Source organism: Caloenas nicobarica, chromosome 2 (genome assembly GCF_036013445.1).
Source record: "Caloenas nicobarica isolate bCalNic1 chromosome 2, bCalNic1.hap1, whole genome shotgun sequence".
Lineage (NCBI taxonomy): Eukaryota > Metazoa > Chordata > Aves > Columbiformes > Columbidae > Caloenas > Caloenas nicobarica.
Genome location: NC_088246.1, coordinates 78,050,832 through 78,074,934, shown reverse-complemented (window position 1 = coordinate 78,074,934; position 24,103 = coordinate 78,050,832). Strand labels below are relative to the sequence as shown.

General features: G+C 40.1%; 1 protein-coding gene across 1 annotated transcript in view; it reads left to right on the top strand.

The window, feature by feature from the left end:
* PHLPP1 (PH domain and leucine rich repeat protein phosphatase 1) overlaps positions 1–24,103 on the top strand; it is a 149,529-nt gene that overhangs the window by 78,783 nt on the left and 46,643 nt on the right. Inside the window, exons 2-4 of the mRNA XM_065629113.1 lie at positions 3,655–3,851; positions 5,834–5,959; positions 18,985–19,151. Of these exons, the coding sequence (XP_065485185.1) occupies positions 3,655–3,851; positions 5,834–5,959; positions 18,985–19,151 (490 nt within the window). The remainder of the gene's footprint in view (positions 1–3,654; positions 3,852–5,833; positions 5,960–18,984; positions 19,152–24,103) is intronic.

Genomic DNA, 24,103 nt, shown 5'->3' with positions numbered 1-24,103 from the left:
GCCCTCTCGTGGGAGCCCTGCCGTGGGGCACCTGCTGCTCTGCCCCTCATGCAAGGAGCAGCCAGCGTCAGGATTGCTTTGAACTGTTCCCACATCCCAACCTCCTTCTGTTGTGGCAGAGCTCCCTGTCATTTAAACTTTTCCTGCTTTTATGCTCTCCTGGCAGCAAATATCCAAGCTCTTTAAAGCTGCAGTCTGTCCAAGTTTATCTTTCAGTAGGCAAGGCTGATTCTTGTCCAACAGCTTTTGCTCCCAGTTACCTGCAAAATTTCTGTGGATTTAGAGATCTGGCTCTGTGACTAGTGGATATGTGCTTGAATAACCTCTGCTTAAAATCAAAATAAGCCAGTGGCTTTTGACTGTCTGCCCGCATCCCCCTCCATGATAATAGAACACTGTGTTACTAACAGATCTCAATGATTACAACCCTTTAGCAGGAAGAAAACTGAATGATATGTGAGCAGATTGCGTCTGAGGCAACAACATGCAATCCAGTATTAAATGTGGGTTTTGCAAGTTATAGAATCATAGACTCCTAGAAGAACCCAGGTTGGAAGGGACCTCAAAATCGTGTGGTCCAACCAGATGGTTGGTTATGTAGAGAAGTAGACATGAATAGGAAGGGAGAAACCATTTGCTTTAATTAAATAGTCCCAGTATTTGGTTTCTGTATGTTCTCATCAGGAATCTTCTAGCTTTCATGAAGCAAGGGCAGTACTTACTGGGAAAAAGCACCTTAAATTCTTAGAGTATGAAGGGGCTATTGTTTAATTTATGTATGTAACTTCAGATTATATATATATATTTGTATCTGTCTATGTCTCTTTGTAAGAACAATGGAAGCTTCTTATCGTGCTAATTTTCCTTTCAAATCTGAAGTTTGACAGAAAGTACAGTTCATACCTTACATTAATACTTCTAGTGATAGCTCTTTTCTGGCTTTTCTAGTAAACATTTACTGATGGTACTAATTGTTACTGTGACTTGCCACTTATAATCTCTGTGAATTCATACAAAATTTGAAGAATTGCCTTTTAGAGACTTCTGAGTAGTTTTACAGATCCAGCTGTACCTAATTTCATGTAGCTGGTCCAAGAGAGTGAGTTGTTTAGTCTGGTCCTAGGAAGTGGGTTTCTCGGGCTTCTGATCTTTTTTTATTTCCTGAAACTTTTCTGAAGACTAACTTTTCAGTGCTCTTTGTGAAGTGTGGGCACCCAGTGTGGTAGTCGCTTTACCACTAGACTGGGCAGAGTAATGTTACTTCTCTATTGCTCCTGAATGCTGTGGTGTTTCCTGGCAAGCCTCTTGGCTGCAGCACTGTAACGGGAGCTCATCCTCTTTGTTACCTACCATAGTCCCGAAGACCTCCTGAGGTTTGGTATTTTCCAGGACACAGGTCTGCCCATTTTAAGTGTGAATTACGCCCTCTGTTCCTGGATGGGTAAAGTTGCATTAGGCTGTGTTGCTAAATGAGCTTGGCTTCCCAAGGGACTGAGGTTGTGCTTTGAAGTCCTGAGGAGTTCATCAGCAGTGGGTTGTGCTTTTCCAGTGAAGTTAGCATACAGCCAGAAACAGGCCCTGGAAGAGGACCGTAAAATGTCATTTCGAGGTGAGACTGCCCACACTCCTGACAACGATTCCTTATACAACCATACTATTAATACTTATCAGGCACTTTTTACTCCATTACAGAGATTTTATTTCTTCCACATGTGGTTGATTCTTTAATCAATATTTTGTGGCATGGAGTCCATCCTTCTGCCCAAGCAAGGTAAATTAACAGTTACTTTAGCAGCCACAGTTTTCATATTCCAAATATAAAGTTTGTTTCAGCTTTTGTGTTTAATTAAGACTGAGTTGGTCTGGTTTACTTATATTCCCTATCAGTCTTTCTGAATTGCAAAGAATGGATGTCCCCTGTCCCCCCTATTCTCTTGGGCTTAAAGAAAGTGTTTATCCGCAGCTTTTGTGCTTGGATTTGAATTTGCTTCGCAATGAAATTACTGCTTTCTTGGGGCACCTATTTTTGTATTAGATGCTGATACCCTGCGGGAATAAAAGTTTCAGTCTTTTAGCTTCAAGGAACAGTGATGTTCGTGCCGATCCAAACTGGCAGACATCGGTAGCCTAAATGCTAGTGTTTATTAGAGCAGAGCAAGGCTTGAGGGTAACTATGCCAAGTCTTGGCTCATTAAACCGGCAGGAAGATTCAAGAAGGCTGCTTTTAAAGATAAGAACAAGAATTGGCACAGGGTAGGCAGGGGCGAGAGAACGGCAGTGGGTAGGCCATGTGGTAGGTGTCTTCTGTCTTCCCGTAGATAATTTGAAGGCAAGACCAGACTCATTGAGACAGATGAGCTGTCATACAAGCAGGAGTAATAGCAGATTGGAGTAATAGTCTGCAGCAGTCGTCACTGCTGCTGTTTCATTTGCACTGGTATGAAATACCGGGTGAGAAGACAACTCTCCTGCTTTTCTGGAGTCTGAACTACTTACTAATTCCTTGATTTTGAAGAATTTTGATAAAGATTGTGTAGGAAAATGCATGATTTATCATTAAGGGAAAGCTACTTGGAATTAATGTAGCCTTTGGTTCGTTTATCCAGGGGAGCCTCCCTTCCAAAGTTTCACCAACATGGGTATTGTTCCAGAAATTTCAATTGGTTCAACCTGAACATGATTACCTGTCGTCTCTGTTTGCAGAAGACTTAGTTTGTTTGGATCACTCAGATCTGGGCTGGGATGTTTAAAGTTCAATAAGGTCACTTGATGTGGATAAATACTTCAGATTAGAAGGAGCAAATTGTGCTTCTTCCCATGTAGCTCCTAAGAAATGTCGTCCTGTAAAATCAGAGATGAGAGATGCTTGTCTTTGTGTTGCTGTTGTTAATGGTGGTTTCTATAGAGTAAAATCTTATTAATAAATTAGATTAGTAGAATCTGAGCCACTTGAAGTAATTTACCAGTTCAGTCTAATTGATAGTCTTGCTACCAATGGGAGTTATTATAAATAGTGGATTCATTGCAGTATAGACAAAATAACTTCAAAGCTCTACTCAGACTGAAACAGGGTCTTTGAGGAGTTTCATCTAGGTTGCATCTGTTTGTTTACGTTGTGGCCGAGAGTGCGACCTCTGCTGTGGGGTTTGGACTGAACAGGGTGGCTGGAGAGAGCAGGATCTTCTTTGTGGAGCCATGGGAGCTGTGCAAACCACTTAAGGATGCCCAGAAGGGGCATGAGAGTGCAAAGGTGCAGGTCGGTGTGGAGGATATCACCCCCTTTTGCAGTTAGCAAACCGTGAACTCAACAGTAACCACTTCGTTACTGTCGAGGATGAATATTTGGTTTCCAGGTGCCATAGAGAAGACTGGTACCATTAATTGGTACTTCTGTGACTATTGCAGATTATTTAATGTACTGCAAGACTGTGGTCTGCTTTCCATGATACCGACCTGTTATGTACTTCAACCTATGAAAAAAATACTGTATGGAAGCTGATACTAAATTACCTGCTTGCATGGTTTTGAAGCTGCATTTCATTTGTTTCGTGGCAGTCTGTAGCTTGAAAACTTGCTGATAAAGTCTGAGGATGACTTGAGTAAAAGTGGCAAAGATTTTCTGTGATTAAGTGGATGCTTTTGTTTCTATTTCAGGAAAGCCCCACAGCATTGGCAGCTCTGAACGGATTCAGCTCTCAGGAATGTACAATGTTCGAAAAGGGAAAATACATTTGCCAGTCAACAGATGGACAAGACGCCAAGCTATCCTTTGTGGAACATGCCTAATTGTCTCATCAGTAAAAGAAAGCCAGACTGGAAAGATGCATGTCCTCCCTTTAATTGGTGGAAAAGTAAGACATTTTATTTTATGTATTTACTTGCTTAACCTATATCTCGTTACACAGAGAAGATTGCATTCAATTATGTTGATTCTGACTCCACAAAAGCTTGTTTCTGTAAATGGGATTATCAAAGTATGATCAAAGTCACGTTTAACATTTTACAATGTTTTGATTAAAATGCTAAAGAAAAGCAAGGGAAGCACATTCAGTGTCTTTTTCTTGTGTGCAGTGTTCAATGTTCTATATGTACAATAGTAGTAGTATTGCGTATGATCTGTACCATGCGTCCTCATCCAGGTTTTATCCATGCTGGGTTATTCTTAAGATCTGAAAACTAACCAGTAAGACCATGGTCTTATTTTGAACATTGGAGATTTTTGAGTGTTCAGCACTGTGTGAGTATTGGTCTGTTGTAAGCTAAGAGCAATGAACATTTTTACTTGCAAAAAGCTGAAACTTGACTTTTTCTGATTGATTACATTAGAAACCCAGGAGGTCCAGTCTGAACACAAGGAATTTTTTTTTTCACTTTGAAGGTGACTGAGCACTGGCACGGATTGCCCAAAGAGGTTGTGGAGTCTCCATCCTTGGAGATGTTTAAAAGGTGTCTGGGCATGGTCCTGGTCGAACAGCTGTAGATGGCCCTGCTTGAGCAGGAGGATTGGACCAGAGGACCTCCAGAGGTCCCTTCCCCTTCAACTATACTGTGTTTGTGTGAAACTTTAGTGAAAACAGTGAGATTACAACATTACTATTTTGACCTAAATAGTGTTTCAGGACACTATTATTGGCTTGATTAGCCAAGGTAATGGGAAGACAGTCATTAGGTTGAGGATGAATGTACACCTGAAGTAATGCTTCTTTACTTTGCATGTTGACAAGTTTGATTCTTAAGAGTCATTGGGAGAGAAACAAGCTTCACAATGTTATATGTGCAGACTAGAGTTGATTCATTAACGTCCTATACTAGCAATGTGGAAAGTAGTACCACATTCTAGGAGCTATTTTTCCTATTTTCTTTCATGATTCTTCACGTGGATCTTCAGTGCTTTCCTGGACATTGTCCTTTTTTAGGAGCAGTGGGTGAACTCTGACAGTGAATAGTATTCCTGGCTACAGCACACTGGAGAGGACAGGATTCAGGTCCCCATCAGCCATCTCTTTGAGACAAAAAAGATTTTTTTTTTTCCAAATTTAAGAAGATAAGAGATTATGTACCTTTATTTTTTTTTAAAATTGCTTAACATGGAATTTCTAAGTTGGTTTTGCACAGAAATACATTGTGTAATGTAAAACATGCAGAATGTGTTAAGCAGAAAGTTGACAACAAATTTTAAATGAAAAGGAGAACCAAGCTGAGAAAAATGTACTGAGGGCTTCTGCTGACAAAGCTTGGGAGGAGGATGCTTGGCACAGAACTAAATGTTTTTTTAAATTATCGCTCAAAAAAATATTCTTCCTCAACCCCATAAATACTCTGCACTTCCTGGTTTGCAAAGGCTTTCCAGAATGTGGTGCTGAGCCATTGAGACCATAAGTTGTGTGGGACTTCTCGTGTATGGTAGCAGAATGATGTATTCTGGGTGTTTTTTAGCAAGTTGAGAAATGACAAAGAATTTAATTGGGCTGTAAGAGGAGCATTTTGTTAAGCCTGTTTTTAATAACCAGGAGTATAAATTGTACTTCTTCGAGTTGTATAAAGACAGCTTTAAATGTGTTTCACTAGGAATTCTTTTATGGTGCTCACTCTCAAAATGTTTATGTTGGTGGTGTTTTTCTCCTTTGGTTCCTTTGTCCTTCTGTTCTTATTCTGTGCTTGCTTAGACTTCATGAATATTTGACAGCCAATATCCAGCTTGGGTGCTTGAGAGGCTTACTACAGCTCTACTTGAAGAGCTTCTCTTGGGCACACTTTAACTTTGCCCTGGGAAGTTTTGCAAAAAAGAGGCTTTTTATTCTTGTTCACTAACAGTTCTGTGTCTCTACTTTAGGTGGAAGAAGTGAAAAAGCACCAGCACTGTTTAGCATTTAGCTCCTCTGGACCTCAAAGCCAGACCTACTACATTTGTTTCGATAACTTCACTGAATATTTGCGATGGCTTCGACAAGCATCAAAGGTGAGAAGAATTCTGATTCCTGCCTATATGAGATATTTGTAGTGTTTTGCCCAGATGTGTCTTCTCCATGCAGCAGTGTAATCCCTCTTCTGGATTCATTATCGTGAACTGCTGCTGCTGTTAGTGGTGCACAAAAAAACCCTCAGTTTGAGAGCGCTTGATTAACAGACAATAGGGAGGTACATTTTTCTGTGTTTATACTGAGAATTCTTTCTACAATGGTTGTGTAAGCAAAGTGCTGTGCTGGACTTTCTCTCTCATCTTGATCCAGCTGGATGGATGGAGTGAGATCATTAGAAGAAAAAGTATGACAAATATAACTGTCAATTTCAGTTTAAAAAGTTTTGTTTCGGTGTTAGTAAAATCTGAAACAGTGTCAGACTTTTGAAATTTGTTTCTTATACAGAGCATAAAGATTGAATTGCTAAATTTAAGGATTTTTCCTCTTCTTGCTTGGAAATGTTGCTGAATCTCTCTTTAGTTTCATAACTGCTCAATTATTTTTTTAATAAGCAGTAATTTTATGTCACTAAAAAAAATTACTAGCTAAAGCATTCATAAACCAAATTCTTATTGTGCTTAGAGCACAATTTAGTATGGGAGTTTAGGTCTTGCAGTATTTCATTTGACTGTTCAGTTCCACTTTGTGTTGTTGAAAGGTTGTTTTTGTGATTACCTGTTTATCTCTTAATCCCTACCACTTTTTTGATAAAACCTCTGTAAAGTAATGTGTGTATCTTTAACCGCTCTCTTGTGTTCGTGGTTTTTGTTGTTGTTTGGTGGGTTTTTTGTTTTTTGTTGTCTTTTGTTTTGGTTTGGGTTTTTTGGTGTTGTTTTTTCAGGGGTTTTGGTTGTTTTTGTTGTTTTTGTTTGGTGGTTTTGTGTTTGGTTTTTGTTTTTTAAACACAAGTTCTTTTGCTGTGCTGTCAGGCCTCTGGTTTTTTACTTGGGCCTAAACTGTCCATTAGTTTTATACTATAATAGGGCTGTCTGTTCATGCTCTTTGCTATGTAAAAGCAACATGATTTTATGTACTACTACGTAGAGGTATTTATGGCACACTAGATGTGTTCTGCCTTTTCAGATTGCAATAAAGTATTCTCCAGCCTATTGCCAATGGTACAGCCTGGGTTGTGGCGTTTTTTTAAGAGGTTTGATTATTATATCAAACTTTCTTTGAATACAGTAACTATTGCACCTCCCAACACATGCATGATTTAAAACGTGCTTTAGTGGGTTGTTTTTTTGCGTTTTGTTTGGTGTGGTGGTTTTTTTTTTTTTTTCTAGTAAGTTTTAACATTATCTTTAAAGATCCTGTTCTGGCATCCCTGCTCAGGTCTGTTAAGCCTCAAGGTAAAATCCCCAAGGCGTGTTTTGTGATACAGTGAGGGCACGGTCTGTCAGGTTTTTGAGTTCTTGCCGCTTTGTGGCTCTCTCTGGGAGAGTAGTGCCCTTTCATCTCCAGAGGCTTTGACATCAGATAAATGAAAGGCAAGTCTAATGAGTGAGAAAAACAGTGGAAGACAATGAACTTCAGAAGTAGAGAGAAACAGCCAGAAAGCCCCTCTGAATTACTGGCAGTGTGAGCTTGTTCTGTGCCATGCTGTGCTTCTCTCTTTCTCTCTGGTTCACCCAAATGACTAACAGCATTGGGACAACAGCCAGCGTGAGAACATATCCCCATGCACTCATGATATCCTCCCATTTTTCTTATGTAAGAGTAGAAAGAAAATACATAGTTTGAAGTGTGTTTTTAGACTGTTGGAACTGAAGAAGCTTGCTATGCTATTATTTTTGTTGGTAAAACATGCTTAGACGAAAAAGTGATGGTTCGTTTCCCTGAACTCTCTATCCCCCAGCCCCAAAAACTAAGACTCAGCGTTCTGGATTCATGGATTTTGAAACAGTACTGTGCCACTCCAAGTTGCTTTTTTAATGTTTGCGTTTTCTATTCTTAAACTAAAAAACAGAGACAAACATGATTGTATGCAAGGCAGTCGTATAGGAAGTACTGTGCATTAACACTGCGTCTGAAGAACAGAAACAGAGAAACTGGGAATGCTGCAAAAGTAACTCAAATTTCCTCCAGCCGATGCTTGTTTGTGTCCAAGTGCTTAACTGTAAGGTGCATCGTCCCTGATTTACATGTACAAATAAAGGAGAAAATGTTTCATCTTCTGTAGTTCAGGCAAGCTAGCATTCTCATGCAGAAAAAAAACCCCAGCATTTATGTGAGGTACTCTGCCTCAAGTGTTTGGAAGCTACTCAAGTTCACAAAAGTTGAAATATTCTTGCTAACCAAGAAAATACCATGTAAAGGATTGTTTGTGTAAAGACAAGCAGATGTTATGGCTCTCTGACTCTGAGCTTCTGGTTGCTTTTTAAGGGCTGGGTCACATGATGCTTACAGATTCTTCTTTAAATCCTGGTGATGTATATAGTACTTGCACTTTTGTGAATTATTATGAATAATATTTAAGACGGTATTTTAAATATAGACGTTATTTAAGGGCATTTGTTTTGAAACTGACATTCATATTAACTTTCATTCAGTGGTAGTTTTCCTGCAGTCCTTCATGGTCCTGATGTGTGCTGCTGAAAATTGAGGCTTTTGATACTTACACGTGTATTGAAAGCTTTAAATGTAAATTTTAATGCAGAAGGAGATCCCTGGTAAAATATTTCATTAAAATTGTTCAATTCAGTTTTGAACTATGAAAAAATTTTTCATGTCTGTCTTCTGTATACTTCAAAAGAGCTAAGCGATGATGTTATTTTAACTTTTAAATAACAAGCTTAATCTTGAAAGGAGACTTGACAAAGAATACTTGCTGTGCAGTCTTTCTCCCCACAGAATATTGGCAATGTTGACTTTTTAGTGGTGTTCCAGAATAAGACAAATCTGAATGCATGACTCCTGCAGTCAATATATGTATGCTAGAGAAGATTTGAATTCATGTTTGGATAGACTTAGGCTCAATTTAATTAAAAACGAGCATCGCTCCTGTATAACAGTGAAATCTATCTTAGCCAAGACAGCTCTCATGCTCTGCCCTGGTAAATTTTTGGAAAGAGTTTGTGAATAGGCATTAGGATTGGTTTTCCCTTGTGTGTGTGTCCTGAGGTAAACAGAACTTCTGTTTTCAGGATGGACTGGAATTATTGTACGAACACTGACCTAAATATCAAACTTGGTGACATACTTACTCCAAATAGGTCACTTTTAGATATGCTGATTTAGCCTCAAACAGAATATTTTTAAAAGCTGGAAATGTGGCTTCTTCGTTAATATTGATAGTTCTATACCACAGTGCATTTCTTTCCTTTTACTTTCCAAATACTGGAGTCCTAATTAAGGAAGCTCAAAAGGAAAACATCAACAACAAATTGGGTCCTTTGTGATCTAATATGTCCTCTCTGTTGCCAAATGTTGAAAAATAAGCTTATGCAACTGGGAGGGGGAGTGGAGGGGGAAGAAAGGGACATCTTCACAGTTTTGAAGAACTTTGTCTGTATAAAGTTGGCATGATGGTTCTGGAATGCGCACAACTATTTGCAGAGCGATTCTGATCTGCCACTGTTTACTACTTTCATGTCAAATGCAGAAGGACAGGTGAATAATGTGCAGTTAGCAGCAAAGAAGACATGGTGAGGGCTTTCCTTGTTTGTCACTTCCAAAACCTAAAGAGCTACACCCTTAATGTAGCAGAAGGGGAAGAGGTTTTATGTATATGGTGTTACTGAGTGGTGCAACTTGCTGTCATGAGGCTTCTGTTGGGGTGTTTGACACTTCTAACAGCTAAACTTGGTGAAGTTGCTGTGTAAGTGTTGACTGCTACCCAACTCACAACATGGATGGTTTGACTGGAGTTAAAAGAGTTAGCAATCCTCTGTGTCATACAGCCCTCCAAGGCGTACAATTAAAATGGAGTGTCAATGTCTGCCTCAGAAATTCAACGTTGCAGAGCTTAAACAGGGACATATCACGGAAATTTATCTTCTTGGAAATAGCGTGCATCACTGGGCGTGCTGAGACGGGTTTTCTGACCCTGCAGAACCTCTCCCCTCGGCTGTAGAAGAGCAGGAAGCGCGTCGAGAGCTTCATGCAACAACTAGTTCCTGCTTCAGTGCTTGGTTCAACTGGGCTCGTAGAGAAAGGGAGGCAATGAGAGACAAGGGCTATAAATAATTCACGGCTGCCCTGTGTAAGTTGCCTGTGCATGGCCGCGTTGTATGTGTAGATCGGTGGAGATGTACAGGCACACAGCCGTGTGTGTGTGCAGACCGTCCACCGCTTCCCTGGCTGAGTTGTGCTGCTGCGACTGTAGTGATGGTGTGTTTAGTGGGGAGCAAGCTGCTGTGTGAGGCTTAAGTGCCAGGGTGGATTTGCACCTAAATACAAAAGAACCTTCCTGTTTAAAATCTGAGGAATATCCAAAAAGAGATCCTTAATTTAAAAATTATCAAACTTAAGTTTTCTCCTGAGTGCCTTTGTATTTTCTTTTCCCTGTTTCAGTCACCTTTGTCTTCAAGTCCGCAGTGGAAATGCGTGTAATGTTACAGACGACCCTAGCCTGCTGTGAAAAAGGAGATACTAAATTGTGATGTCAGTGTACATTATGTTTAAAAAGTGCTAAAAATAGCAAGAAGAGAAAATTCAAGGGAGAAGGGCATGCTGCCATATTGGTTTTATTCCTTTCATGTCAGTGCAGAATCCTCTCTTCATACCTCTACTTGCACCATGAAAATAGCAGAAAACAGCAACAGATTTGAATTTAGTTTCTACTGTACAAGTAAGTAATGCAGGAGCCTCTACAGCAGTCTCCATCTTTCCTCAGCTTGTGTAGAGACCTACCTAAAGCAGTGCAAAATTAACTTTGCAGCTTTTTTTCTCTCAAGTTACCTAGTTCTGACCAGCTATCTCAGTCTTCTAGGTTTTTTTTTCAGTACTAGTTTGGCAATTGTGTTCGGAGACTGTGTTGTGAGACGTGAGTCTGAACTGTGTGAAGAGGATGAAGCTAGGTGGGTAGTGAAAGGGAGGCAATAATGCTCTAGTATTAATAACATGATTTTTATTTCTGCTGAGGAAAAAAGGTCTGAGTTCTAACTGCACAGAAGCTTGGTGTTACAGACCGTATTTATATAAATAAATTCTATAGAATTTACACATGAATTCATGACCTTGATAGCAGTTCTGCAAATGTATTTCCAAAGTAGGAGACCAAGATGATCAGCTCGTGCAAGTGTTTTAGAAGAATGATGCTGAGGAAGTGCAGTGGGCAACAATCGAGTGTTACTGATTAGAGATGTACCTGCTTTTCAGCTGTGCTTCATCTACCTTTGAGCTAGTGAAAGATAATCAACTGCAGGACTGCCTTTTGCTTCAGCACAGAAGATTATGCTCATTAAGAGAGGGTGACTATGCAATAGTTGTTTGGTTTCTTATGCCAGTAGTGCTTGGAGGCTTGAAAATGAATCTCTATACTAGTATGACATGTAAATGAGTTTAGGATAATGCCAACACAAGTGACATCTTTTGAAAATAGCCTTTAGACAGATCCAAGGCTCTGCAAAAGAGCTTGTTTGAGGATAACAGCTATCCAGGTTTTTTCACTTTTGTGAAACTAAGAAGCACCATTAGTCTGTTTGCAACTGTTGATTCAGCATCTAGTGAAGAAAAAAGAACCCTGAAAGATTTTCTCATTTTTCAGTGGGGCTTTTTTTGAGCTGATCCTTACTTACAGGAAACGTGATGACTCTAAGTTTAGTACAAGGAAACCATTTTTCCCCCTAATACCATAAAATGACAATATTGAGATAATGCTTTCTCTAAAAATAGATCCCTAAAAATAAACCCACAGCTTCCTTTTAGTGGTGATTACGGTATTCAAGCATAAACAAACCTCTGGTTTTCATGCGGAGCTTGACTTCCTTTTTGGTCTCGACATGAAATCTTCAATATTTGGGAAGTTTGCTCTGCAGTCCTGTCTGGTCTGTCTTCCTGTGGGTGGCTTCTTGTCAGCCCAAGTCTGAAAGCAGGAGATGGGGCAAAGCAAACTTGAAGCCCGTTTTGTGTCTCTTTTGATGGCAACACTTGAAAGCATTCCTCCTCCTCTTTCCCCACAAAACCTGTTATTTTGCATCTTTTGTTAGAGGTTAGTTGGTGTTTTGGAAATTAACTTCTGAGTGTGTTTCATTGTAGTCTCTCTCTTAGTGGTTTGGGAGGGAAGCTTGCTGTTTTGGCTCAGCCAGTTAGTTTTCCATGTCAAAATAGTTCAGCTGTTTCTGAAGTGGTATATTTGGTGACATCAAGCTTTTCTCTTAATTTCTGTTCTAGCCGAACTATATCTTCACTATTTTAATTTTTTCATTGCTGAAATGTAGAGAGTCTGTGGTCCTTGTTTTGGACTTGCTGCCTTCGGTTAATAATACAGTAGTTACTGAAGTATTGCAGCCAAGAGTGAGAACGGAAAACTAGATGTCGCCCACACATCTGGAATAGCTTTCAAGTAATGTCCTTTGAAGCCTTTAAATCAAATTCTGATATTATTGAAGCTGAATTTGTGCAGCTCTTGCATAAATACAGGAAAGCGTCACCACGGCTTCCAGCTAGAAGCTCAGTGAGGTGTCACAGATGTTACTACTTAAGGTGTGTTCAGTGCAGGAGGATCCCAGGGTGTTTTCAGTAATCTCTGGGGGTAGAGGGATTGGAGAGAGTGGGAGAATGTAACTTTTCTCTTCATGAAGCTCAGGGGAACTAAATGTCTGTGGTGAACAGTTCCCATGAGAGACAGGTTGTTGCAGGGACTGACATACTGCGCAGCACTTCAGTACGTGTAGGTGATAACTGAGTCTGTCTTGATCCTGAATGGCTGTAACACGTAGAGCCTTTCCAAGCAAAGTCTAGCAGGAAGGTAAAAAGGAGAGGAATTATTAATAAAAACTAATTTTAGGGACATTTGGTCTCCTTAAGCTTCTGTAGTCAGTTAGAGATAGAGGAAGGTCTCTAGGGAGAGGAGGGAATGAGTGCTGGAGACCAGTTTTAGGCCCCGGGCCGGTAGAGCTATATTCATGACTGTATTATAAAACACTTGGGTCAGAAGGTCTTTCTGAGTGACTATGAAATAATGGCACGAAGGGGTTCATCTCACTGTAAAATTAAACCATATGATGCAGCTGTTTCAGGAGAACCTAGGTCAGAAACCGAGGACCTAACATAACCTCTTATTTAAAGCAAACAAACCCCCACAGCTCGCTCTCGGTGTGGGACTGGGGAGACCCAGACAAGTGAACAACTATTGGAAGTCTCACTGGCAAGAGTCTGAAATCTATACTAAATGCTGAACAAAGTCTTTTCTGGAGGGCTGCTCATTGTGAAGTCTGCTTGCTGGCAGTACAGCACCATGTCTTGATAAAAAGTTAGGTGTAACAAAAGTTGTAAGAAGAAAAAGGGGTATTTATCAATTTTTCTGAGACTGTCACCTATTTTGCAATATTTACAGATGAATTGTTTTCAGTCAAACTATTTTAAGGATGCTAATATTCCTTTCTTTACCAAATGGAGATTCACATGTCTGAATTATAAGTAGCTTATTGCTACAGCTAATTACTGTCCCTTGACTCCAGGGTGCACCTTAAGCCTTGTCCTTGCAGGGATCTTACCAGTGTGAACACCCCATCATGACTACCACCAAGGTAAGGGTGTTGGTGTCACTCCCTGTGTAATATTGATACCAGTGCCTGATCTCTAAAAGAGGAGTATTTTTCCTTCTGAAGGAACAAAAAATACTCATATTCTGGTAATGACTTCAGATAGTACAAAACATTTTCAGATAACAGGTGACGAATGTCACTTTTTTTTTTTTTTGAAAAATTCTTACTTTCGAGATCTTGATGCTAAACCTGGGACGTGTCTATGAAATTTCTTATGGGCTGCTATCATGAAGGGTAAAGGCGTGCAACTTCTGCTTCATTACCTCCACATTTTCCATTCCCCACATGCATTTGCTATTACTACTATTGTTTTCAGCTCAGTTGTTACAGTTTTGCACAAGGGCCAAAAGCAGAAGTGGGCTATTTCTGCATGCTGTGTAAATCTTAGTTCAGAGCTAAGGCGAGGAGAGCGGGGACAAGTTAAATAATCTTTGTGCTCCCGAGTCTCACTGGCATGAGGCGTTTGTACCAGAGGCTGCGTCGCCTGCGGAGGAGAGATGGTGCAAGAAACACGTGCCCTGCAAATGCTGCCACACCGGCGTGCATTCCTGCCCTTCCTCTTCCCAGGCACTTACGGCTCTTACCCATGGCATTGCCTGTTGGGTTTGTGAATATGACTGACATGCTTTCAAGCCTCTGCTGAGTTTTATCTTTTCTTTGCAAGGCCCTTAACTTAGCATACATCTAATTTACTGTTCGAAAGAAAACAAAAAGGAGAGGCCAGAAAAGCCATTACCTTTTCACCCTTTGGACTGCACCCATTTTAAAAGCGGTCGTTTAAACATGAAATATATGGCCTTAAAGAAAAAGAAAACCTTTTAACTTCTTTTCCGCCCCCCCTCTTCCAGTAAGGTTTTTGGCATGAGCTTGTTTACCAGTCTGAACATTTCCTCAGCTCTTGGCTGTGGCTGAGGGCAGCGATGTGTTTCCTTGGCTGGGAAGCAGAGGAAGGCCTCGCTGCTGAGCGGGGCTTTGATGGTGGAATAGAAAGGAGGATTAGGATTTGAATCAAGTTTAGTCCTGAGGTGAGGAGAACCTGTGTGCTTTAAGCGGTTAGTTTAGATATTTCAAGTGTATGTATCACTGTTTGGTTAAGCCTTATGCAGGCATTGGTGGGATGTGATGATTAGTGAACTGTTTAAAAACAAATCCTAAAGGAGAAAAATTACAGTGCCTTTGCATTAGCATGTCTACAGCAGGTGTAATTTAACATTGTCAATTCAGTTCAAACAGACTGAGAATTTAGCTGCCTGTACAGTGTGGGCTGTTTAGTTATTTTGTCTTCTGTTGAACTCCTAAATAATAATTTCTTATCTGAATAGAGCTATAGGGAATGAGATGAGGGTAAACAGGAAAAAGACATAATTACATTAGTTTAAATTCACACCACAGGTCACGCCAAAAGATGTCCTTGTGTAAACAAGGCTCGTGTTTGTCCACACAGCTGGGTTCAGCTGTGTCCACTGCTGACATCCATTGTCAGCAATAGATCATTTTTGTCGTATAGCCAGGGCTTTAAAACAAAGACGGTAATCAGTCTTGTTGCATAGCTCAGTGACAGAGGTGGCATTATACTGATGGACAAAGCAAAGTGGTTTTTTAGCCCTGTGTAGCAAGAAGCAGCAAGAATATTGGTTGATACAAGTATTTTTCAGTATTTTTATTCCTAGCGGCTAAAGATTTGCAGTGAACCCATACCATACTTTCACCAATTTTGAAATACTGTTTCCTTTTTAAAAATAATAATAAAAGTTAAAATCTAAATACTTTAGCAAAGCCTTTTTTCTTTAAGGTACTGCTGGGTTTTGCAAATCGTTGTTTATACCTGTAAGTACTATTGTGGCAAAAGTGCAGATTTTGCTGTGTGTTTGAGCTGCAGTGCTGCCAGCGCATCGCGTGTCCGTCTTCTCTGGCAAAGACACGTGTTGACTCTACAGCTTACGCTGTAGCTACCAGAACTGGGAGGGTGTCACATACCTTCCTCCGAGCAGGTCACCACACCAGCTGTTTCCCCCGTGTTACTAGTACTGGAAATGCAACAAAGTTTTCATGTGAGAACAGGTGTTAAGGGTGAATGCAGTCGAGGATGTGATGAGAAGAAATTACAGAGGGGTTGGTCTGGGCAATGGCTTCTTCTGCCAGGTGAATCATGAACTGTGCTGCTTGTGTTTTCATATATCTATGTAAAGCATATAAAACACACTTTTGAGCTTTCCAAGGGAAAACACCGTGCAGGTTCCACGTGTATCTAGAAAGCCTTTCTTTCCCTCCACCATTGCTACCACACTGAGTCTCTTCGCTATTTCTGTTGGACCATGGGTCTGTTGAACCCACCCAGGTAACTTGTTTGAGTATTTATTTACAGTGGAATGTCTTGGGTTGTTTTGTTTTGTTGTTTGTTTTGTTTTCTTCCCATGGAAACCCTACTTTCTGCAGATAGTGTCCCTTCCTCCAGATGCTGTTTTTTCTTTGACAGTGAGAGACGTTCTAGTCAGTGTTTTCTTACCCTTTATCAGCTTATCTCTGGAGTGATTCCCCACAGTAAGTCAAAGAAACCCAGTGCTTTATTAAAAACTGTGTCATCTTTTAGAAAAATGCTTTGCTCTTAATAAACAATAGCAAACACATGCACAGTTTTACCAATTAAAGGTGACTGCAAGATTGAAATATTCCTTTATTGTTTGGTTTGGGAACAATATAATTTTAGAATTTCAGTACTCAACATCAAAACAACTGATGAAAGTTTCTGGTGAACCAAAGAAAGTATTGTGAAGATGTTGTTCTCCTTTGTCACTCTTTGTTTTTCATCTTGTTCCTCTGTTCTCTAGGAATTTGTAACAGAACAGTATTGAGCAATGAAAAACGCCTTTGAGAATAACTGTATTTGTTTATATAAGTATTCCTTGTAACAATTCAGAAGTTAATTCTTAGAGTACTGTTTTTCTAACAAAAAAAGACTTCAATAAAATTATACTTGATTCCAGAAATAACACCTTTTAAAACGTGGGTTTAACTTTTGCAGTTATGTCTATGTTAGAAGCATCATTCAGTATATGTCAATTGCATTAAAATCTTAATTAGTCATCGTATAACAAAGTGATTCCTTTAAAAAAAATTTTTTAAAAAAGGCAACAAAAAAATAACCAGAATATACAATTTGTAAAAACAAAATTACTTTTGACTAGATTTTTTTTTTTTTAAATTTCACAGGGCTTGATGATTTTAAGAAAGGATTTACATCCTTTTTTGAGACAAGAGTAGAATTTGAATTTGTTTGGCTGCTTTATCATGGTTCACACTCATAGTTACCAGTTCTGGTACTTGAGATATTTTTAGAGGAACATGCCTTGCTAAGCACTGCTGGGTTGCTTATTACTGTTCATATCACATTCCAAACAAGTAGTGGGAGCAACAGTGTGTGTGAGCGTCACACCTGAAATTACACATTCTCCTTTTTAATTTAACGGCTGTCAGCGCTTTGTCATCTCTTGTGTTTTCGGTGTGATGAGAACTGTACTGTGCCGGGCAGGTTCTGCCACCATACGCAGACTGAATACCTGGCTTTCAGAAATGTCTGCTCAGAATAGCCTATGAATAATTTTTGTCTAATACTACAAGGGGAAGAAAAATAGTAGCTACAGTAACAAAAGGACTGAACTAATTGAGTAACAAAAACTCGGGTGTTTTAATGGATGTGGGAGGACTCGATTATTAACAGCCGCCTTAGAGAAAAACATGGCACTGTCTGTTCCTCTCGAAGCTTATGGCTGTGTGTTTATAATACAGACCACTTATCCTGGGGCCTGTGCAGCTCCCATTGGAGAGGAAAAAAAGGAAGAGAAAACTCCTTGGCCTTCCTTTCAATGGCAAAGTACTTATGGCAGCAAAACCTGATGTCTCTAGGTTCAGGGTACTTTATGGCAAGGGCTCTATCGGTGCCCAGAAGGTTGGGTGGTGTCTCCATCAGAGGTCTGAAGCTCTTATAGACTGTCATTGGGCATTGATTGTGAATTGTTGGGTTTTTTCCTCTTTTTGTCCCTTGAACGAGGTGTTTGTACTTCCAGAATCCTCGCATGTGAGGCCGGTAAAAATACCAATGACAAAATGAAATGATTGCTTCTCTTGCTGTGAGCAGCTGACAGAACATGGGATCATTTGAGCACTGTTTCTGCAGTCCTGAAAGTCTAAAATGGTGGTGAAGCCATTTGCTTCTCCTCCTTTGGTCTAAACCACGCTTCGTCCAATAACGCCTCTCATCCTTCTAGCATTTGACCCCCCTCCTTGCCCACCATCCTCACTGCCTTATACTGCTGTGTGGTGATGCTTTGTCATGTAGCTAGCTCCACAACTCTACTGTATGAAAAGATGTTTTTAATAGTATTGGGCAGAAAATGTAGGAATTCTACATTGCACTGTTGGTTTTGTGCTGCTTGTGGGGTTTTTTGATTGGTTGAGGTGTTTGTTTTTTTGGTTTTTTAGATTAGTAAATAAAGCAGCAGGATGTAGTTCACCCAGCTATATCCTAGAGATCTGGTAAGGGACAGCGGCACTGTTACTTGAATTTTTGCCCATGGGTCTCTGTGGAATGATGCTGGCCATATGTAGAGCTAGGTGGCATGATTTCTTCAGCCTCTGTGGACTGTGTTTGTCTGACCTTCCCCTTTCTAGAGAACAGTGTTAAATCCCCAAATCTCAGTTTCGTTTTTGTCACATTTTTAAGACTCTTGGGCAGTTTTCTAATTCATTGAGAAAAGATGAGTGCTCGGTGCTTTGCTACTGCCGCTGAGATTTTTTTTTTTCTTCAGTAAGATATAAATGGGATAACTCTTTCTTCAGCCATTTAATAGCTGCTTTTGACCCTTGAAACAAACAGGGCAATGACTGTTATCCCCTCACCTCCATTCACTTGGGTATGCTGACCAGTCATGCAGCAATATAGAAGACTTCTGTGCTGTTTTTGCTGCTGATACTTGCTAACTAAAGGACTCAAGTTTATGTCTAATCTCTTATCTTTCTTTCTGTTCGTAGAGTATCATGTAACTTAATTGATGAAAATGAATCTATTTCACTCATTAGTTTGAGAAACCCTTGTGCTTTTCCCCATGCTAGCCATCTGTGAACCTGGTTTTAGCATTAAGGCAAAGCAAGAGATTGTGGCATAACTTGCAGCAATGAGGTAAACCATGTGAGATCAGCTATATATGCCAACACCGACGTCTGTTGTGCTTAAAAACAATTTATCTTGTGCTAGTAGGGGTGAAGGAAATGTTTTATTACAGTATTAACATATTGGTGTCCCTCTTTACTTCCAGGTTGCATCACAACGCATAAGCTCAGTGGATCTCTCATGCTGCAGCCTGGAGCAGCTGCCTGCCAACCTGTTTTATAGCCAAGACCTCACTCATCTCAATTTGAAGCAGAACTTCCTGAGGCTAAACCCTAGCCCATCCACAAATAGAGCGCTTAGTGAATTACAAAGGTAAAGTGATACGGTTCTACTGGTCTTCGTCTGCCCTTGCAGCCAGGTGACCGCTGGTCTGCAGGAACTTTCCTAAACTAATGCTAGTTTTAAAAATTACTACATCCTCCTGTGGAGGAATGGCCAGGCTGTAATGCTTTGGAAATGGGTTAACTCTGTGTGTTAGGAACAGACTAGCTTTCATAAGAAACTGAGTGTTTTTCTTGTAAATACAAGGCTACTTTCAGTCCAAAATACAGTTTTCAGACTGTGTTGTTTTCCATCTGCCTACTGAGGCCAGATTGTAATTCTTCAGTCTTGGCCTCAACATGAGTAAATATGAGTTGCTGAGCTGCCCATTGAAGGGATGCATTCTAGGTAGAGACAGTACTGTGTGTGACTTCATCTAGAAGTTTTTTGTTACCCCTCAAACAAAGAAAACCCTGATTTAATAAATTCAGCCCGATTCCTGTCCTCTTTCTACTGTGCCCGACCCTAATTCTTCTTTCCTAGTAACTGTGACCTTCCAGTTGTTCTTTCCACTGCAGCTCATCCAAGAATGTAACAAATGGGTAAACAGCAGCACCATCAGTGATCTGAATAATTTAGTGCATGTGTACTAGAACTGTGGAATCAGCATGCTTTTTGTATCCAGAAAGATGAATGTTTCCATACTAAATATAAAACTGTGATTTTAGTTTCAGTGGTACCTGAATTGCAGCGTACTTCAGGATTGTGTTTGCAGATGGTCTTGTTCGAACAAAATGTTTTAAACCACATTTCTAAATGCCTTCCTCTTTGAAAAACAACTGAAAAATACAAGATAAATTATGCAGGCTGTTGTATTTTTATGTAATTCCAATTTCGTTCTTAAACCACCAAAAAATTTGGCATAATGGAAGATGAATGAACCCAGCAGGTCTGCTTCACAAACAAAGCAGGCAGTGATTCCAAGAGCTTAGGAACACAGGCTGGAGAGGAATACTGGATTAAATGTTCTGTGAATGTCAGTATAGGTCTCCAGATAGCAAGTTGAATTTTAGCATAAGTTAGGTGATGAACATGGACAGATAAGGAATGTCTTTGTTTTAATGAATTTTAAACATTTTTCCTTTTTAAATATCAGAATTTGTACAAGAGATACTTGATTATATTTTATCCCTCTACCTATAGCTAATTCTGTCGGTGTTTAGAAAGCATTTATAAATAATGTGATGGGCAACGTTCATTGTCTGTTTAATGTTCTCTTGGGGCTGCAATTGTAGGAACAGCTGAAGAGCCTTGCTGAAAATTAATAAACTGTGAAAATTTTCCTCGCTAATGCGGGCCTGAACGTGCAAGAGTAAAAGGGTTCAGGTGACCAAATAGAACTCTCCGGTTTACTGAGATTCTGCATCAGGAAAATCTAGAGAAGTGGCATATACCTGAGGTGGTGCAAAACTGATTGTCCTGTTTTTCTGAGAGCTGGTCCTATTCTGTCAGTGAATGATAGTCTTCTCTGCCTCTATTGCTTTGATCTTGCCAAGAAGGCATGGGAAGGTCTGTGAAATTTTGGAGGAAAAAAAAAGAGCGAATAGGAAGGTTACACGGCACTGTTTTGGTGGATCACAGCCAGTGCCTCATGGAGTCCTGCCCCTCGGCACTGGCCTTCCCTCTGCCGCTGCTGATGTCCTCCAGCTTTATCTCCAACCAGCACAGGTGGGAGCAGCCGGGAACTTCTCCCATTGCTGTGCCAGTGGGAATGGCTACGTGAGGTGGTGGGTATGGAAAGGGCTACGTGAGGTGTTAGGTGCTGCGGATGGTTAGGAAGAGCAGTGCTTGTCTTCTGCGTCCCAGCAGCAGCAGAAGCACGAGCCTGGCCCTGGAGCACTCTCCCCAGCCATGCTCCTTCATGCCCTAAGAAACACGGTGCTGGCTTCTCCTCCTTAGGGTGGGAAAACTTGAGTTGTGGTGCCAAAAAGCCTTGAGCCAACCCAGCTGCTATTGTCGGTCTGCTTTTCTGTAGTGAGTAAATAACATATATCTAGAAAGAAAGGAACACTATCTTTTTGAAACTATTAGTGAATCCCAGTATGAAAGCACGTGCAAAGTAAGGGAAGCTCAGTCATTCCTGGGAACAAAAGTTGTTATTTGCCTGACTTTTTTCTTTTTAATCCAATTTAGTAAAGCCGTTTTCAGATCGTTTGGGCGTTGCATGAGGTAAAACTTGCCTGGATAAACCAAAAGTCTATTTTTATTTGCTCGTATTCTTTCAAACCACTGCAAAGCAAGTACAAAATCTCTGCTGTTCTGACTTGGTACTGTTGGCTTTTATACCAAATTCTCCATTGCTAAATTGCAGCCACACACAGAGCACAGCACCAGTGAATCAAGCCCAGAAGTATTTAAGGCTCCAAAATAACCATGCCCTTGGATGTTGTGGACAAAATGCACTGGCATTCATATATCTACCCTTCCTGGTACAATTTTAGATTAAAATCTGGTTAGCAAGGCAGTCTAGAAAAATTTATCTTGCTGTAAGCAGCTCTTGGTGCTAGCAGTTCCTCTTAATAAATCACTTCAGGTGATTTATTAAGGTAATTGACTAAATGCTCATTAATGCTGGATTTCAAAACAAGAAGTATGTCAAAGACAGAAGAAAATGCCAGCTTTTCAGCTGCCTACTGAGTAGACTTAAAAGAGCTTGGTCATAGTAATGAGAGGCTGACATATGCATTGACTTGGCAGGTACAGTCAGGAATGGATTGGGAAAAAAAAACAAGAACTTCTACTTTTGCTTGTGAAATTAACTTATTCTAGTTGTAAAAATAATTTATTGCATTTCCGAATAAAATATGTAGTGCTGCTCAGTACATGGCATGAATCAAAAATCAAGGACTAAATCGCTGGTAGCATGTGAAGGTTTACAGAGGTATAGATGCACTTTTTTTTCCCTAGTAGCTACACTTTCGTTTGCTTTGCTGTCCACTCAAACTTTGTTCTGTTGCTGTCGGTGCTCTGCAGCTGTGAATTTCTGTAGCTGAACTGTGAATGTTGAAATATATATACAGCTACTCATATGTTTTTTTCCTGCTTACCAGGGAATACATATTTCATATTATGTATAAAAGTAGGCAGTCCAAAAGTTTGTATGTGTTGGAAAAGAACACAGCAAATGGTCATACTTGTTCTCCCTCACAGTAGCTTTTCTAAAATTATAGAAAAGGGTGTTTTTCTTTTGGGGGGAGATTCCCGAGTTGAAAGATGGTCCAGCTGTTGCAGTATTAGAAGTGTCTGACATGTCTTGTGATAAGATCCCCATCGAGTCAGAATTTGCCTTAAAGACCTTGGTGTTTTAACTCCTGTACACTGCAAATGGAGCAATTGAAGACATTTTGTTGTCTTAAGTTGTCACCAATTTTATTGCTTATGCTCTTTGTGTTGGTTGGTGGATTTCTTATTAACTATAAAGCTGAGATTTGTATGTACCCTGTGTTCCCAAACCTCACTTCCCCGTTATCTGCAATACAACTTCATAGCTTTTATTCTGAAATGAAAATAGACTTCAGGCTTACTAGTTTTGCAGAGTACTATTGCTCTACGTTTGAGCAACTGAATGAACCATAGTCTTTATTTACTGTTGCTCTGCTTTACTGGGCTAAGTAACGCTTTTTATATTTATACGTCATTGTTTCAGTCACTGCTGTTGGAAAAAACTGTTGGCATCAAGAATACTGTTTGCTTGTTAATATTGAAGAGTAAGTTTTCAGTATGTGGGTTTTTAATATAAGCCTGTTGCTGATTTAAAAAAAAAAAAAGGAAAAGAAAAATGAGAAAGAATGAACGAATGCGGGGGGATGTGATAAGCCACAAAGTTTGTTTTAATGATAAACAAAATGATGCTTGCCAGTTTTATCTGAAGAACAAATTGTTATTCTGATTGTGGTTGTTAATTATTAACAGTGATTATATGGATTTTTATCTGAAGATCAGTTGGTAGCTCTTCTCTCCCACAGCCTCTGTAGACATAAACTGCCTTCTCAGGCATCTCAGCTGAAACTCTTCTGGGCTGGTGGCAGTAACTTGAAGTTGCATCTGTAAGGGTATGAGAAGGCCAGAGGACTCTGAGAGATTGATGCAAGTGTTTCTGAAATTCCTTGCTACTTCCAGCTGTAGAATAGGCGCTTTTATCTGAAAACTCAGAATTTGGGAGGTCCTCAAGGTAAACCCTCCTTCCAAACCCATCGTGCAGTAAGTAGGTAATTAGAAATGCAGTTGTTGCTCAGGGAACACTTAGGTTCCCAGACGGCGAGGGGGGAACAGTATTGGTGACCAAATGGTACAAACACAGCAGACAAGCTCGCTGGAAGTGAGTCTGAAGTGGAGTTTGATCTTGCTTGTCCCTAGAGATGCACAAGCAGGGAAGAAAGTCTCCACCCTCTCATCTTACTTGGTTTGTCGTTCTCAAAGTACATTGAAGTGCTCCTTGAAAACATTGCTTTTAGCGTATGAAACAGGTTAGCAAAGAAAGTCAGATGGATTATTGACATGGCAAATATACATATTCCCTCTGGCCAGGCCCCACAGGGCACCGCCAGTAGAAGCACTGGGAAAGATTTGAGCTTGCTTTCTTTTTGTTTGTTTGTTTTGTTTGTGGGGGTGAGGGTGGGTTTGGTTTTGGTTTTCTAAGATGCTCTTCTGGAAAGGAATTTGCTTCTAACTGCACACATTTATTTAAGTTATTTAAATGAATCCAGTGAATGTGGGGAGTGTGCTGTCACAGGGAATGGAGTGTCGTTGCATGCTGCACCATGTGGGAAGATGCTGGGAGCTTTCTCTCACACTCTGATGGTCTCTGAGCCAGGGAGCTTTGATTTTCTACTTGTTTCTCCTCTTTCACTTGAAGCCAAAGACAAAGCGTAGCCATGTAAGCGGTAAGGCATGAAGGAGAAGTTAGCATGATACAACCAGAGGTCTGCTAGTAACAAACTCTG